The sequence below is a fragment of the Equus asinus genome, chromosome 8, assembly GCF_041296235.1.
Source record: "Equus asinus isolate D_3611 breed Donkey chromosome 8, EquAss-T2T_v2, whole genome shotgun sequence".
Classification (NCBI taxonomy): domain Eukaryota; kingdom Metazoa; phylum Chordata; class Mammalia; order Perissodactyla; family Equidae; genus Equus; species Equus asinus.
The window spans coordinates 32,797,188-32,812,600 of NC_091797.1; the positions used below are offsets into that span (position 1 = coordinate 32,797,188).

Sequence of the window (15,413 nt, forward strand, 5' to 3'; positions counted from 1 at the left end):
TGCAGTTCCCCAACATCACAACTTTCACAGAGGATAGGGACCTGGCACAGGGCATGGCACAGAGTGAGAGTTCCATGAATTTCTGTTGAGTGATTGAATGGCAGGCCGCTAAACCATCCCACTTTCCCTCAAAACCGATCTCAGCAAATTCCTCTATTTGGATTTCTAGGTCAGCCCTCAAGACCCAAGGGGTGACACCAAATGGGGGAGAGCTAGGCGGGCAGGTGGGGAGGGTTGACCCCTATGGAACAGCAGTCTCAGAGTACTGACAACACACCAAAGTCAGCCTTTGCCTTGTTTAAAATCAGTATCTGGATGGAGACATCAGATTAGAGGATTGCTCAACTCTAGGAAAATTACCCAATGCCACTGGCAACAGGATCAAGTGTCAACAGGTTTTCAACAGACCAGGTCTCAGCTAAAAGCAACAGACCCCAAAACTGCCAGCTGCACAAGGACAGAGTGGGAGACGTGCGGCTGGACGGCCGCTCACAAGGCAGAAGCGCTGAGGTGTTAGCTGAGCACCTGAGGCCGCAATGACTGGCTACACTGGAGCAGTAGAGTGTTCTGCAGGCATAGGAGAAGAGAGGCCTCAGTGTGGACTCTGGATCCTCAGAGTGAAGGCTGTTGGGTCACAAGTCTGCTCGGGGTGGTCCTATGATGGACTGAGCTCCCAGTGAGACATTTGGGAGAGTTCAGGCAGAGCTGGACACCCCAAGAGTCATCCAGGCTCTGAAAGCCTAAGATTATGCAAACCCTGCTCTGGGCCCCCCAGATCCTGGAAGGGACAGTGGGGGCACAGCTCTCAGTCCTGAGACACACACTGACACTTTGCTGCCAAAGGCCTTTATTGAGTCCCTGGCCCTGCTCTGGGGCTGTGTCCAGGCACAACAACAATCCAGGCATCACCCTTCCCCAGCTCAGGCTCCTCCTGGGGGAGGTGGGGGAGCAGCCCTTACACCTGGCACCCCTGGGTGCCATACTCCTGGAGGAAGTCGCTGAGCTGGGCACAGGCTGCCCGCTGGCGGGTGGTCCGGCACAGGCGTTCAGAGGGCATCTCCTCAATCCAGCTGTTCGAGTCCAGCAGGTACTGGGGACTGAAGAGACAAAGGGGCAGTCAGCAGGGGTCAGGAGGATGGACAGGCAGGAGAGGAGAGCACGAGGCACCTAGCTTCTGAGGGGGCAGGGCCTAGGCACTGAAGATCCGTTCCCTCACAAGGTGTGAGAAGAGCTAGAGACCGAGGGGCCCAGAGAACTCACTCTTCCTTGAGGTCATAGGTGGCACCGTCCAGACCCATGATCAAATATTCTTTCCCAGGTTCCAAGCGAAGGCGGCAAGAGGCTCGAACCAGGAAGTTTCGGGTCTGACCAGCAGCGGCCTTGGCATCCTTGGCTGACGGGATAACGTGAACAAGAGTTGTCAGAGGGCAAGAGAAAGTGCAGGATGAGCACGGGGCGATCCTCTCACTGAACCCTCACCACTCCCAACGGGGAGGTGCTACTGCTTCCCTATTTATGGACAAGCCCAGAGCTTCTAAGAGGCTGAGGGCATTTGAGCTCAGACACGTCTGAATTTTCACTATTCCAGGCAGCCAGGTCTCAAACCCAGACCTCAGCTCCCCTATATCCCCTTGCTCCACGCCCCCCACTCCGTTCCGTTCATACTAAAGTGTAGGACTTGGGTGATCCTGGTGTCAAAGAGGCGGAAAGCAGCTCTGCCATCTTCTCGGAGAACCTTGACCTGGAAGCCTAAGAGGGAGTTTAGGAGAGGGCAGACAAGGTTAGCTACCCAGAGGCTGAGAGGGCTGCAGGGTGGTGTCCGAGCAAGGAGGCCACCTGCAGGCCTGAGAGGAGCAAACACAACCAAAGAGACCCTGAGGGCGGGTCAGGACGGGGGAAGACTGACCGTAATCCACGCGGGGATGGTAGCAGGCAAACTTCATCCTGTAACCATCCTCATCCTGCAGCCCCCGCTCCAGGACACGACGCTGTCGAGGGCACTTCCCTGAAGTCAGGGACCCAGATGAGCGTGCAGGCCCCAGCCAGGCCATCTTCCCACCCCTGCCCCCAGGCCCTGGGTCTCACCCTCAGCACACTGGCAGACGTCAGCAGAGCACAACGTGGACAGGAGTTTGCTCTTAGTTGGTGCCCCGTAAAACACAGAACATTTGTGCTCTGAAGAAAAGCAGAGAGAGGAATTAGGCCACAAGCCCCCTCTCTGCCTCCCCAGTCCCATGGAGCCACAGGACCCCCTGCCACCCTTCACTGCCCCAGTTCCTGATGTCCCACATGGAGGCAACCTATCCCAAACCTCCACGTGTCCCGGAGTGCTCACCAGGGTTGTAGTAGTCATAGAGGGTCGCACTAGCCGGCTGCACCAGCCCCACAGGCACCTCCTGCACGGCTCCAAAGCCCACACACTCCCGGGAGGTGGGCACCTGGCAGGGGGGCAGGGGAGAGGTCAGGGACTCAGCCCCAGGGCCCTGCAGGCCACTGTGCTGCACTTCCTTTGCCTGTCTCTGTTTGGTTCCTGTTGGTTCTTATCTTCAGTGTCCTTCACATTCTGTTACCTTCCAGTAACTCTAAAAACTGCCTCCCAAGGTCTCTGCTGACTTCACTGTCCAGATGGTGACCTCATCCCAGTCTCCAGGGCCCCTCTGCAGAGTCCCACATCATGGACATATTCTGCGTGAAACTCTCCCTAAGCTCAGGGTTAGCTTCTGGACCATCCGTGGTTCTGACCTGGTCATTTCTGACATTCCCTCTTCTTCCTTCCCAGAGGCACAGTCCCCGGCCCTGCCTCTTCCCTTCCTCTGTGCTTCCCTACAGAGATCTCAGACACTCTCTGGCTGTCACCTAACCCTTCCAGGCTGATGATTCCCAAACTGAACATTCAGCCCTATTCTTGCATTAGGACTTGTTCAGGACATGTTAGTTCTCCAGATCTACTCTGTCTGCCCTGCAAACCCACTCACCCTCCTGATGGCCTCGCTTCATCACTGATACAACTTGGGGCCTCCTTTATCTGCTATAACCTAACAGCAGGTGCTATTGCTATACCTGTCCTCTGTGAGCCCACTGCTTGTGTCCTAGGCCCAGAACCCTCTCCTCATGCCCACGCTGGTCCAATCCAGCCTGCTACCCTGCCAGTTTCCCTCCTAAGCTAGGCTGCTGCATGGTCGGCTCCCTACCTAGAAATCTTCCTGGCTCCTCGTTTTCCATTGTGTTCAACCAGACTCTTCTGCTTGGCTTCTCAGGCTAATAGGGTCTGGCCCCTCTGCATACACTGGGCAGGGGCGTCTTCTCTGACCCACAAACACCTGGCTAATGGTGCTAGAGTATTAACATGCCCTTTTCACATTTTCTCCAAAAGGTTACAGTAAATGTTCAAAAAAGAAATTGGAAGGCCATCAGAAGGTTGATCATTCTCTGTTTTAGCAAAACAAGGCCACAAAAAGACAAAAACAAACTCATCTAGGACTACCATCACTTCATCAAAGAAAATACACTTTAATATCAAACACAAAACACCAAAAAAAAAACTAGGAAGGTCAAAAGAAAAAGAAAGGCAGCCCATCAAGTTGAATAAATTCATCTTTCGAAAAGGCTCACTCTTGGGCCCTCCCTGCTGACTGGCACTGGCCCCCCAGGCCACATTAGGGGCTCGGCCGCCACCTACCTGCAGGCAGCGCTGCCTCCCTGGTGGCCCATCCCTAACTCTGCTCTGGCACACTCTGGTCCTGTCTTCCTGCCCACATCACAAGTTCTTTCTAGGAACACTGGCCGCTGATGTAGTGTCTTCTGGGAAACCTCATAACATATGCTCAGTAAACCTGGCGCCACCCATTCCCTCGTGTCACCTCTCCCTGCTCACCGAGTCGAAGTACAGCAGGACGTGGGGTCCCTCAGTCTCAAAGTGACTCACGTAACGGTCAGAGAGGGAGGTCAGCTGTGGGGAAGGGAAACGGTCACAGGCAGGTAGCCCTGGGCCCTGCACATGACAGGGCTCAGTAGCTGGGGGTACTGCGGGGATGGAGCAGGGCTCCTGAGGGCACAAGGGGTCCTCCTGGATGGCTGACCACACCTTCTCCAGGTCCGCCCGCAGGGCATGGAATCCACTCAGGAGGGTGACATCCGCAATGGCCATGCCCGACAGCCCCACCTTGCTGTTCCGCCTGCAGAGAGACATGCCCTGTTGTCTGGGTTCTACCTGCGCCGGGTCACAGATGCCCAGCCCCAGTCTCAGTCCTGCCTCCCCTCTCGGCCCAGCAGTGCCCCACACACCCAGGGCAGCCTGCAGCACTCACCAGATGCACACGGTGTACTGCACTCTGGATTCCTGTTCTTCGGCCGCCTTGGGTGCGTCCCTCCTGCGGCGGCTCCTCCGCCCCTCAAACAGCTGCAGGGGTGTCACTGGCTGGGAGTGGGCCCCGGGGTCATCCCCAGCTAGAGCCTCCTCATACTCATAGTCCTCGTAGTCCTCGTTTGCTTCCACTGCACAGAGATGGCATTGTGGCTTGACCCCTGGCACCAGCCCCCTCAGGGCCCCATGGCCTCTGACCCCAGCGCTCACTCATGTACTCCACGTGGCCCATCACCGTCACTTCAATGTGAAGCTCCCGGCAGGTTGTGTTCTTCATGTCCAGGATATTGTAGATACGAAGGATCTGGCTCAGCAAGGGGCAGGGAGAGGACATGGGACATTTGGAGTCACAGACCTCTCTCCAGGGCCACATCTAAGGGCATCTCCCTGGGCTAAGGAACTCAAGGCCTTTGGCCCCTTCTCATCCCCCTCCCTGACCAGCCCAGAAATACGCATGGGCCCAGGTATTGAGTTAGACGAGAGACAGAGAGGGGAGCAGGGACCTGCCCCCAGGGGCAAGCACTCTACACAGTGCACAGAGGAGGCTGGAATGGAAAGTCCAGGAAAGGCTTCCAGCTAAGGTCTGAAGGAGGAGAATGAGTTTGTTACGTGGGACAAGAAGCAGGGGAAGGTCATTCAAGTCAAGGAGATCTGGATAGATGACTGGATCTGTCTGGCTGGGGTGGGGGGCAGGGGCCCAATCTTGTACTTGGAAGAGCCTGACTTTTCTCCAAGGCTGATCTGACTGGTGTCTTCGGAAGGTCAATCTTGCTGCAATACGGACAATGGATCACCCTCTGGGTGAGATGTAAGGAAGGGAGAAGTTCTAAGACCATCTTAGAACAGAGTCCAGGAAACAAGTGACAAGGGACCCAGGCAGCAAGGGAGCAGAGGAGGAGTTACCAGGGCAATAAGGAGGGGCTCAGGATGGGGGGGCACTAAGACACCCTCCAGAGTGGTGGCTGGGCTCTTGTGGGAAAGGGGCTCCATCAGCCAGATGAGGGGACACAGGAAGAAGAAGGGGTTTGGGATGCGACATGTCTGCTGTGGGCCAGGGGAGAGGCCTGGGTTGAGGCGCTGGGTGTGTAGGCCATCCGCACTGAGGGCGTAAAGGAAATGACAGGTGCCCAGAGAGGGTGGAGACCACGGTGAGGGGAAAAGGCCCAGGAGGGAGCAGGGGGAACATCTTTCTCCTTCCCTGACCATGAGCTCTGCCCACAGGTCTCACTCAAGACCCCAGCTTCTCCCTGCTGGGCCCTGGCTGGCCGTGCTGCCGGCTCTCACCTTCAAGGTTCCTTTGCTGTTTCCTCCCACTTTCACATCAATCTTGCTGCCCAAGGAAAACTTCCAAGGAACAGAAAAGGGAAAGAGATGTCAGAAGGGCACACTGTTGCTCCAGCTTACCCCCTCTCTAAAAACAACCCCGCCTCTTCACCCCACCTCACTTCCCAGAAAGTTTGCATCTTCACATGCATTATCTCTCTTCAGCCTTCTAAAAACTCTGTTGGGTAGACTCTGCACGTATTATTTTCAAATGAGAAAAATGAAGCTCAGAGGCTAGGTGACTTTCTCTGGGTCACACAGCCAGGAAGTTTTCCCACAAGGTTATCAGGAAGAGGTGCCGTGGGGATACTCCAGGGGTGGGGGGCTGGGGATGGCCATAGTCACAGTAGGCCCAGGTGTCATGGCAACCCAGGTGAGGGAGTGGTTCACCTGCAGCTCCTCCTCTATTCCCCGAGTTTGGTGGTTGTCCAGCCGTACTACATATGACTTGAGCCCACTGCGGCCCAGGGAACTGAGAGTCACATTGAGCTCCTTCTCCTCAGTGGTGTGGGAAGCAATCCAGTATTCAGCCAGAGCTTCCAGGGCCATCACCGTGTCCTGGGGAGGTTGGGTCAGGATTCAGGTGCTTGGACTCAGGACCTCCCCCACACAGAGCCCCCAGGGAAGCTGGTACCTGAGTGCTGCGGAATCCCCCTTGGAAGCCAGCCTGGTGCGTGAGCCAGGCTGCAGCCTGGTCGGCCATCTCTGCCTTGCCCTCCCAAAGCAGCAGGTGCAGCAGGCCATAGGCTGTGGTTTCAATCCACAGGGCCGGGGCCTGGGGCACAGGGTCTGCTGGGCTGTGAGGAGCCATGGTGGGCGACACGACATTGTTTTGAGAACTGGCGACTGAGTCCCAGTACCGGTAATCTGAGAGTGAAGGGAGACCCACAGTGAAGGGGGAGTAGTTGGGGGGGGGTCCCAGTCAGTGGGCCCTTTGACGCTCCCCATCAGGCTCTCCTGGTTCTACCCCAATCATCCCTGCTTATGCTTTCATTCCTTCTTGGGGTCTTTGTTCAATTTCTCCCTTTGGGCACACTCATGGGTCCCAGGGTCCCTCAAGTCCCATGATCACTGCCAGGACCCCCTTGACTCTCACCACCAGACTCCTGGGCCATGGCCATGAGGTTGTCATGGGCAATATTCCGCAGGTTCTCAGGGGCCTTGGTCAGTGTCAGGGCATAAGCTGTGATGGCAGCTGCATGAGCACCCAGGAGCCCAGCACTTGCTTTCGTCCCCAAGAATGAGGTTGCCCTTGAGATGGAGGTTTCCTAGGAGAAAGTAGGGAGGAAGGTCTCGGGGCTGGACACCTGGGTTCCTGAAAAGAAACGGGGGAAGCTGGGGGCGAGTGAAGGGCAGACCCACAGGTGCCCTTACCACTCTTTGCTTCAACTCCTGTGTCCCCTCATCCTGGAAGACGGACAGCCCGTGATGAAGGGCGATGACCACAAAGGCGGTGAGCGCCACCGTCTCATCCTTTCCCACCAAGCCCCCCTAGTTGAAGTGAAGAGAAAAGAAGTCATCAACCAGGAACAGGAAGGGACAAGAGAGTCTTCCTACCTGTGCTCCTCAGCCCAGCCTCCCAGCCCCGCACCTGCATGGCCCTGTGGATAACCGGACAGGGGTCCTGGAATGAACCGTCAGCCTGCTGCTGGGACAGGAGCCACGTGGCCGTCTCCTGCAGCTTTTCAGGTGAGCCGCCCACCTGTTCCTGGGCCAAACTCAGTACCTTTAGCACAAAGGCAGTGAGCCTAGAGGAGATTAAAGGGATGGCTGGGTATAGGGACTGGTCCCTATAGAGGACATGGTCCCACTCCCCCAGGCACTTGGTTATTCACCCTCCCATTGTACCTGGCTCTGCCCCCACCAGCCTGGCCCCTCTCAGAGACCCAAAACCACTCTCCCAACCTCACCAGGTGCTGCTGTCCCGATGTAACCAAGCCCCATAGGAACCATCTTGTTTCCGAAACTGCTGGATCCGCATGTAGCCTTAGGGGGGAGAGGCGGCTGCTAAAGCGATGCTCACTCTCCCACTATTTATGCCCAAGGCCATGTTCCCCATTCCCTCTCTGCGCCCCCTAGCCACCTGGGCTGCCAATTTTCCATTAACTGCCCTCTCCCAGCCCCCGCTCCTGCTTGCTCCTGAACCCAGAACCTTTCTGGATCAGATCCACAGCGTGGTCCTTGGTCTCAGGGGGCAGCCTGCTCCACTGCTCTGTCTTGTCCAGGTAGCGGGAAGCAGCCAGTGTGGGGGCCAAGTAGAGCATGGTTTGTTCCGCACAGCCCTGGGGGAGCCTCAGGAGGGAGGTCAGGCCTCCTGGTGACAAGGCCCCCTCAGAGCCCAAAGCGTCCAGTGGATCTGAGGCTACAGGGGAGGAAGAGAGTTAAGGATCAGACAGCAGGCCTGAGGACTCAGGGTCAGAGGGTCATGGGGTCACAGGATCAAACAGGGGTCTACGGCTTCACATGAATCTGAGGTGGCCACTGGGAAGGGATTGGAGGACACTCCCACCTGTGACCCTGACAAAGCTGCTGAAATCTCCATCAGGGATAATATTGGGATCGGAGTTGCCAGGAATTTCCAAGGTCCGGGCTCGGTAGTCTGGGGAGATGGGGGAAGTTGGCAGTATGTCCTGCTGTCCACATCTCCTACCACCTACAAACCCCCTTAGGACACTGACAGCTAGGGGTAGAGGTCACTCACCCAGGGGATTGAGTTTATACACAATCTCCTCCCTGTGGATGGCCCCTTCATTCTGTCTCAGGAGAAATACAGCCGTGAGAGATCACACAGGAACACAGCCTGCGCCTCCCAGTGCAGACTCCCCAGGACTTGGCATTTGAACTTCAGGGACAGAGGTGGATCAGAATTGTAGAAGATGTAAACAGACCAAGGCATTGGGTTTGGGTGTTAGGCCTCTGGCCTGGCCAGCAAAGAGGGTGCCGGGGGTCGGGGGTAAATCAAGGAGCCTGGGGACCTGGATTCAGGGGTGCTCCATTCACCTCAATTTGCAGAATCTTAGACACTGCGTCCCCCACAGGGAACTCCACGGACCCTCGAGCCACCACCTTCAGGGACACAGCAGCAGCCGCCATGGGCACCACAGAGAAGCCAATGGGCCGGGCAGAACCCGCAGGCACCAATACCTGCTGAGCCAGCCCTCCGCCCCCAGCCAGGCACAGCCCCTCCACCGGGGACACGTGGACACTCATCTAGGGGCAGGAAGACAGAGATGGCCAGAGGCCCAGCCCAGTTAGGCTCCCCACCCTTCACCTGCCTCAGCTCCCACCCCCCTGTGTGCTCCTGAGGGTCCTCACGGTCACATCTTTATCCAGGTAGTTGTAGAGGACAGGCCGCAGCTCAAGCTGCTCAAAGCGGTGAACGGAGATAGGCAGGCGGAGGTGCAAGTGGAATTTACGGAACACTCGGACCCGGACAGGGGTGGCCACACACAGGCCTGATGGATGTGGGAGTTTGGGGAAGGGGACAGAGATCAGAGGCCTGGGGATATCATGGCCACAGGGTACCAGGACAGAGGGACACGGGGTGACCCAGCTCTGCCCCCGGCCCACTCCTGCTCTCTTGCCTCCCAGCCCAGGTGCACACTGGTAGACTTCCCCAGGTCTCTGCACCACCCCCTACTTCCTATACTAAAAGCAAAAGGCTGAGCAGGGAGCCTGGGTTGAGGGGGTATGGAAGAGGGGTGGCCAGAGGCTCAGGCAGGGCGACCTCACCTGTGCTTTTGGACAGACTCATGCCATGGATCTCCCACGTGGTCAGAGAGTCAGGGAGCAGCGGTGACAACCTGTGGTGGGAAAGGTGAGAAGTCCCATCACACCCTGGGCTGGTCCCAGACACGGCCCAGAGACAAGGCCAGGCCCACCACATGCTCTCACAGGCGGGAGCGGTCCACTGTTTCCACTGTCCAGAGCCAGTTCTCCGGGAAGAAGCTGCGCACAGCAATGTCATCTTCATCCATCAGGTCCTCCTCCTGCAAGAGCTCCATGGCTGGGAGACCAGGGTGGACAGGAATGAGAAGGGGGCCATTCTGCCCTTCCAGGCACCCCTGCCTGTCCCCCAGCCCCAGCCAGCCCCTCACCTCGGGCAAGGCCCACTGGGCCCCTGGACCGGATCTTCTTGCGGAGGCCCTCAGCAAACTGGCAGCAGGACAGGAAGGGTTCCCGGCAGGCTAGCTGCCGCACACGGGCCACCCGCTGCTCACAGGAGCGTGCCATGGGCAGCCGTGTCAGCCCATCCAAGCAGCAGCGCTTGGCTACAGGAGAAGCATACTGGCCCACTGCAGGGCCAGGTGAGAGTAAGCATGAAAGAAAAGAAAAGAGACACACCTCATCGCCCACCCTGACCTCTAGATACACAAGGGTTCACCCTGAGAGACCAGGAACTCAAGAGAGGCCAATGGAGACAGCCTCCTGCCCATCCACCTTCAACCCCTGAACTTGGATCTCTGGCCCCAAATACCATAGACTGGCTCACTCGGGAGCAGAGCAGCAAAGCAACAGGCCCCTCATCCTGACCCTTGGGCCCAAGTGGAGATCTTACACTGCTTCATAGGCACCCACAACTTACGCTTCTCATTAATCGCCTTTTGAAAGTCCACATTTCTCTTTTTCCGGGTTTTCGTCTCCTTGGGACAGCTCAGACCTGGCAGAAAGCAGGACTGCAGCCAAGCTGTAAGGTGGGTGGCCTCCCACCTCCACTCCCTGCTCCTCTCCCCACTCCTCTTCTTCCTATCTTACCTCCTCAAGCGCCTCCCCCTTCCTTATCTTCCCACCACCCACTCCCCTTCCTCCATGGTTCTCACTCTCTCTGACTGAGGTCAATTGGTCTCCATCAGAAAAGGCCAGACCAGCTGCCTTGAACACCTGAAGGGCACTGTCTCCACCCCCAGGACCACAGCCAAGATTATAGCTGTTCATAACTTCAAAGACCTGGAAGAAAAGGCAAGGATATTGTGGAGACAAGAGTGACCGAGGGGCAGGATGGGTGAGAGGATGGGATATGGACAAATATGTAAGACACACAGAGAGTGGGGAAATAAGAGACCACAGGGGCCAAGCCTTGTGGGAAGACTAGGAGGAGTCTGTGGGGATCCAGAGTGAGATCTAGGGGCTGGGCTCAGGGTAGCAGGAAAATGAGCCATAGCAGGGAGGGAGGGCTGGGGAAAGGGTCTTGACAAACCTTGCCCATGTCGAGGGGTTTATGAGACCTGCCACCCACAGCATACAGAGCCGTGTCCACAGCTCCTAGTGCCACCAGGGCTGGAGAATCAGTTTGCAGGTGGAGCTTTATCCTCTCCCCGGGATTATACTCCTTGCCACTGTCCACATTCAGCTCCAGCTGGTAGAAGGGGGAGGTAGGGGTCAGTCAGTGGGGAGAGCTTCCTTCGGTGCATCCTCAGTGCACCCCAAACCAAGTCCATGCCCTGTTCACAATCACCCTGTCTTCTTTCTCTCTTAACACCCCTAACACATACACATGCTGTCTCTCCCATGCCAATTACCTTGCCTTCACAGGCCCCGGCCTGGACGTTCACACGCAGGGAGTTGGCCACTGGGAGGCCTCCCTCATAGTAGAAGGCCACAAAGTAGAAGGAAGGTGCCAGGTGATGGTCCACAAACAAGGAGACTGAGGTCACGGGCCTCCGGGGCTCTCGATTCACAGACACGATCTGGCCCCGGGATAGGATCTGGGCCAAGAAGAGAAGGAGCAAGAGTAGTTTCTGCTTCACTGCACATCCCAGCCCTGAAACCATTCCCCCACACAAGGGCTCTTTCCTGCCTGAGCCCCTCCCTGCACCCCTGCTTTCCTCTACAGCCCAGCTCATACACACCATGTAGTAGTAATGAGAGAAGCTGGGCGCACTGACACCCACGGCTCGCAGGTTCAGCCTAAGGGTGTCCCCGATGTGAGGGGGTCGATGATCCAGCCGCTCAATGGACAGAAACCTGGAGCCTCCTGAGCGTGGGGCTCTCACAGTTAGCCTGGCTACGGCTGGATAGGGGGAGCCTGCAGACACCTGGAAAGAGGGGCAGGTAGGCGCAGGGTCAGTGGCAAGGACCCAGGCACCCAGCTTCTCCCCCGAGCCTGGGACACAGATCGTCAGGGGCCCAGCTGGCCCCTCCTTCCTTCCCCTGTCCTCTCCCACGAAGAGGCGGCCTACCAAGAGCTGCAGTTCTTGCACAGTCTTACGGACAGCAATGGGGACTATGGCTTGGCCAGTCCCATCTGTGTTTTGTTCAAAGTTCTGGGTTTCAGAAACAGATCCAGAAGACAACTTGGCAGAAACTTTGACAGGAATGCCAGAGGCCAGGGAGCCTGACATGTCTCGGACCAGGGCCTGGGTAGGTGGGGGAGGGGCAGGTAAAAGCGAGCGGTCAGTGAGGGCTTGTGCCCTCCTCACCAACACCCCCCTCCCCTGCTCATCCTTTCCCTCCAAAAGAAACCTGCAGCAGAAAGGGGTCCCCGGGCACGAAGTGTCGCTTGGTGTTGCTAAGATCCAAAGAGAAGGGAGATGACACAAAACGCCAGGATGTGAGCTCTGCCTCCTCCATCTCCCCACCTGCAAGACAAGGGGTGGAGAGAGATGGAGGACAGAGACCCAGGAAAAGAGGCACAGGAGAGCAAGGGGGGATGCAGAGTGAGTGTTTCCTGCCCACAAGACAGTGAACTCCTCAGGACACACGCTGTCTCATATTCATCTCTACGTTTGCTGAGGCCCACGCAGGACCCAGCACACAGATGGTGCATAAAGTGTGTCTGCCAGCTGGCTGGCTGGGCAAAAAAATAAACTGAAATCGGGGAAGGTACCCATACCCCAGAAACATAGTTGGAGAGAGACAGTCTCCTGGGTCTTTTCTGGCTTTGGGTCCAAGATAAGGGTAAGAAGGGGGGATGGTATTGGTGCTGGAGAACAGAGGGTCAGCTCAGAGGTCAGAGGCAAGTGTCTGGGGTTGTAATCAGGGGAAGCCACCCACCTGGAGACTCAATGATGGCTGCTGCAACATAGAGGCGTAGCCCTGGGAGGTCAGCAATATTAACATTAAGCTTCTGCAGGGCATCCTGAACCTCAGCCTTTGAAAGGGAAATGTGGCACTGACCATCTACCAGCTGGGACAAAGAAGAAAACAGGACACGGCGTGAGACACGTCTTCCATCTCACGTCCTTCTCCTCCTTCACCTTCCTCACACCCCCAACCCTCCTTCCTACCTTGGTCTGATTCTCTAGCCCCCGAAGGAAAGTCTTGACACCATCTTCAGTCAGGAGCCCAAAGCGTACATATGCCACCCCCTGCACTGGCTTCCCATAAATGTACCTGCCACCATGGAGAGATTGGGAAGATGGTGGGCCAAGGGCTGGAGGTGGTAATGGAACGGTCTGGGAGGGAGGGGGGCTGGGACAAGGGAAGGACGCGGGGCTTCACAACACATTCCTACTGAGTGGGGAGCCCTGGGAGCTGGGCCAGCAGGGGTGGGGTGGGGGGGAGTTACCTGGCCTCAACATCTAATTGGATTTCACCAAGAAAGCCAGGTGCTGTCAAGATGTAGGGCTTTCCAGGAATGATCTTCACCTCAAAGTTGGGAAGGACTGACCAGGGGTAAAGGGATAGGGAGGTCAAACTCTAGCGAAAGGATCCTTTAAAGACTCGTCTCCCCTCAGGGCTGTGGCACCCATATCTCCGACCCTGCCCTGGTCCCACCACTTCTTCCACTCCTTATTCCCTTCTGGAAAGGAGCTCCTTGTCCCTCATGTCTCCAGCTCTCACCGTATTTCTTCACTTCAAACTGGATACTGCTGTTGGATTCCAGGCCATCTGAGAATCGGGCTGAGATCTTCCAAGTCCCTGGCCTGAGGACAGACAAGGAAGGGACTCAGCCAACTTGCGCAAGAAGCCACGGAAAGCCAGTGGCCCAGGTCCCTGGGAAGAGGACTATGAGGGTAACCAGAGGCTCAGGGGAGCTTGGGATTTGATTCTGTGTTGGAGGCGGAGGGGTGGGAAAGTTGGAACCAGGGAGGTGTAGCTGGGGGCTAATCCTCAGGTGAGGAGAGCTCACTCTGAGATGTCTGGGATCACAAAGTCATCCTGGAAGATGGATGTGGCAGTGTACACTTCCTTCTTCCGCACACGGAGCCCATGAGAGTTCTGCAACGGGAGTAGAAATGGTCATCTGTGGGAGGTCAGATCACGGGCCCTGGCTCATCCGGAAGGTCAGAGGTCAGGGACTCACCTCCACAGTGACCACGAGGGTGTCAGTGGATGGGCGCATCTTTTGATCCAAAGCAAAGACCCGATACCGAACTGAGAATGGAGGGTGAGAGAGGTGAGCAGGAGCTCATGCACAAAGGGAAGGTGGGCCCTGGTCCCCCCACCCCTTCCAGGGAGTGAGGAGGAAGAGAACAAATACTTGTTAAGCAGCCTTCCTATGCAGCACTTTTAGGTTATCTCACTGAAGGGGCTGGGAGGCAGCTAAAGGTGAGGCTCTGGGGCCGAGACTCACCCCGCTGGCCAGGGTTATAAATGGGCTGGTCAGTCTGCAGAAAGAGGTGCCCTCGGCGAGAGGAGAAGCGCAGGTTGACACCCTGAATGTTTGTCTTTCTGGACAGAGAGTCCTTTAGCCATGGCGACTCAGCCACCAGCTGGACCTGGGGACCTCCATGGAGACGAAAGAGGCCACAGTTCTTTGCACCGTTCAGGGGGATCTATCAAGAGAGGCGGTGGGTCAGAGACAGAGCAGAAGGAAAAAGCCAGAGAGATTGAGACAGAAACAGGGAAGGAGATCATTGCAGGGAGGAAAGGAGGGAGGGAGGCCAGGGAAAAGACAAAGACATTTACAAGACTTGGGGCGGGGCGGGGGAGTGGACGTGACACCACGATGACAGAGTGAGAGGTGCTGAGAAGCAGCAGGAGGAAGTGGCAGTGGTGTCCAGTTACCTGGAGGTTGAGGAGTATGAAGTCATCTGCTGAGGTGAGGGTGAAGCCCACCTTTGGGGAGCAGGGGGCATTATTGCCGTATGGGTTTCTCAGGAACACAGATCCTTTCACCACCTGTCCCCGGGGAGCATCATGGAGCTGCAGTCCCACTGACAGGGGAACCCCTAGGTGAACCACAGAAGGAGCAAACAGGAGCAACCTGGGGAAGACAGGTGAGGGTCAGCAGTCAGGCTCCACTTGGGCCCCTCCACCCTTCGATCCTCTATCAGGTTCCCCCACGCCTGCATTGCCATCAGCAGCCCTGCCCCTGCTCAAGCACACCAGCATCCTGCCTCCAGGACCTGGGCTTCTGCAGAGACAAAGCAAAGAAGCTGGATGCCCAGATCAGCCCCAAGAGGAGCCTCATGGCTGGAGGACCTAAGAGGGATCAGACTCGTCTGTCTGTCTGCTCCTTTCTGGCCAACCTAGGGTTTGGAGCAGAGTTAACTCTGGACTTTGCTCCTCCCCTGGTCCAGCTAAGCTGGGAAACCACGTGATAGCCAAGAAACGGAACTGGCCCCAGGCCCAGTATTGGGGGGTGCACCCCGGACACCTGGGTCTCTGAAGAAATCATAGCCCAGAGACAGACCCTATCCTTTCCTGTTAACCCCTTTCATCCCAGTGCGGGGCACCACTCCCTACGGGTATATCTGGGTGTGTGTATGTATACACATGCTCGAGTATACGCGGGCGTAGGAGAGCCCAAAGTGGCTCGGCACGTGGCTGGAAACACGTGGCT

The 15,413-nt window shown here is 56.8% G+C and overlaps 1 protein-coding gene across 1 annotated transcript; it reads right to left on the reverse strand.

Moving 5' to 3' along the window:
- Positions 1–830: 830 nt before the first annotated feature.
- Positions 831–15,133, reverse strand: C4A (complement C4A (Chido/Rodgers blood group)). Its single transcript, XM_044776299.2, has 41 exons — positions 14,977–15,133; positions 14,636–14,834; positions 14,202–14,403; positions 13,932–14,002; positions 13,758–13,846; positions 13,469–13,551; positions 13,194–13,290; positions 12,913–13,018; positions 12,680–12,812; positions 12,149–12,264; positions 11,866–12,042; positions 11,536–11,721; positions 11,206–11,391; positions 10,884–11,042; positions 10,507–10,633; positions 10,272–10,346; positions 9,784–9,981; positions 9,581–9,692; positions 9,419–9,489; positions 9,002–9,141; positions 8,687–8,896; positions 8,388–8,439; positions 8,196–8,285; positions 7,839–8,048; positions 7,597–7,672; positions 7,278–7,434; positions 7,061–7,177; positions 6,783–6,954; positions 6,321–6,553; positions 6,077–6,244; positions 5,648–5,707; positions 4,574–4,667; positions 4,308–4,494; positions 4,085–4,175; positions 3,875–3,949; positions 2,336–2,438; positions 2,086–2,175; positions 1,907–2,005; positions 1,666–1,749; positions 1,261–1,393; positions 831–1,097 (listed from the first exon to the last, which is right to left on the reverse strand). The coding sequence occupies exons 1-41, from the start codon at positions 15,039–15,041 to the stop codon at positions 956–958; spliced, it is 5,235 nt and encodes a 1,744-aa protein (XP_044632234.1). The 5' UTR covers positions 15,042–15,133; the 3' UTR covers positions 831–955.
- Positions 15,134–15,413: the final 280 nt, after the last annotated feature.

Coding starts and splice junctions, on each gene's coding strand:
- C4A (XM_044776299.2), bottom strand. CDS start 15,041: ATGAGGCTCCTCTTGGGGCTGATCTGGGCATCCAGCTTCTTTGCTTTG. Junction 10,347..10,506: donor ATTGACCTCAGTCAGAGAGA/GTGAGAACCATG, acceptor GCTTTCTGCCAG/GTCTGAGCTGTCCCAAGGAG. Junction 8,440..8,686: donor CTAAGATTCTGCAAATTGAG/GTGAATGGAGCA, acceptor CTCCTGAGACAG/AATGAAGGGGCCATCCACAG.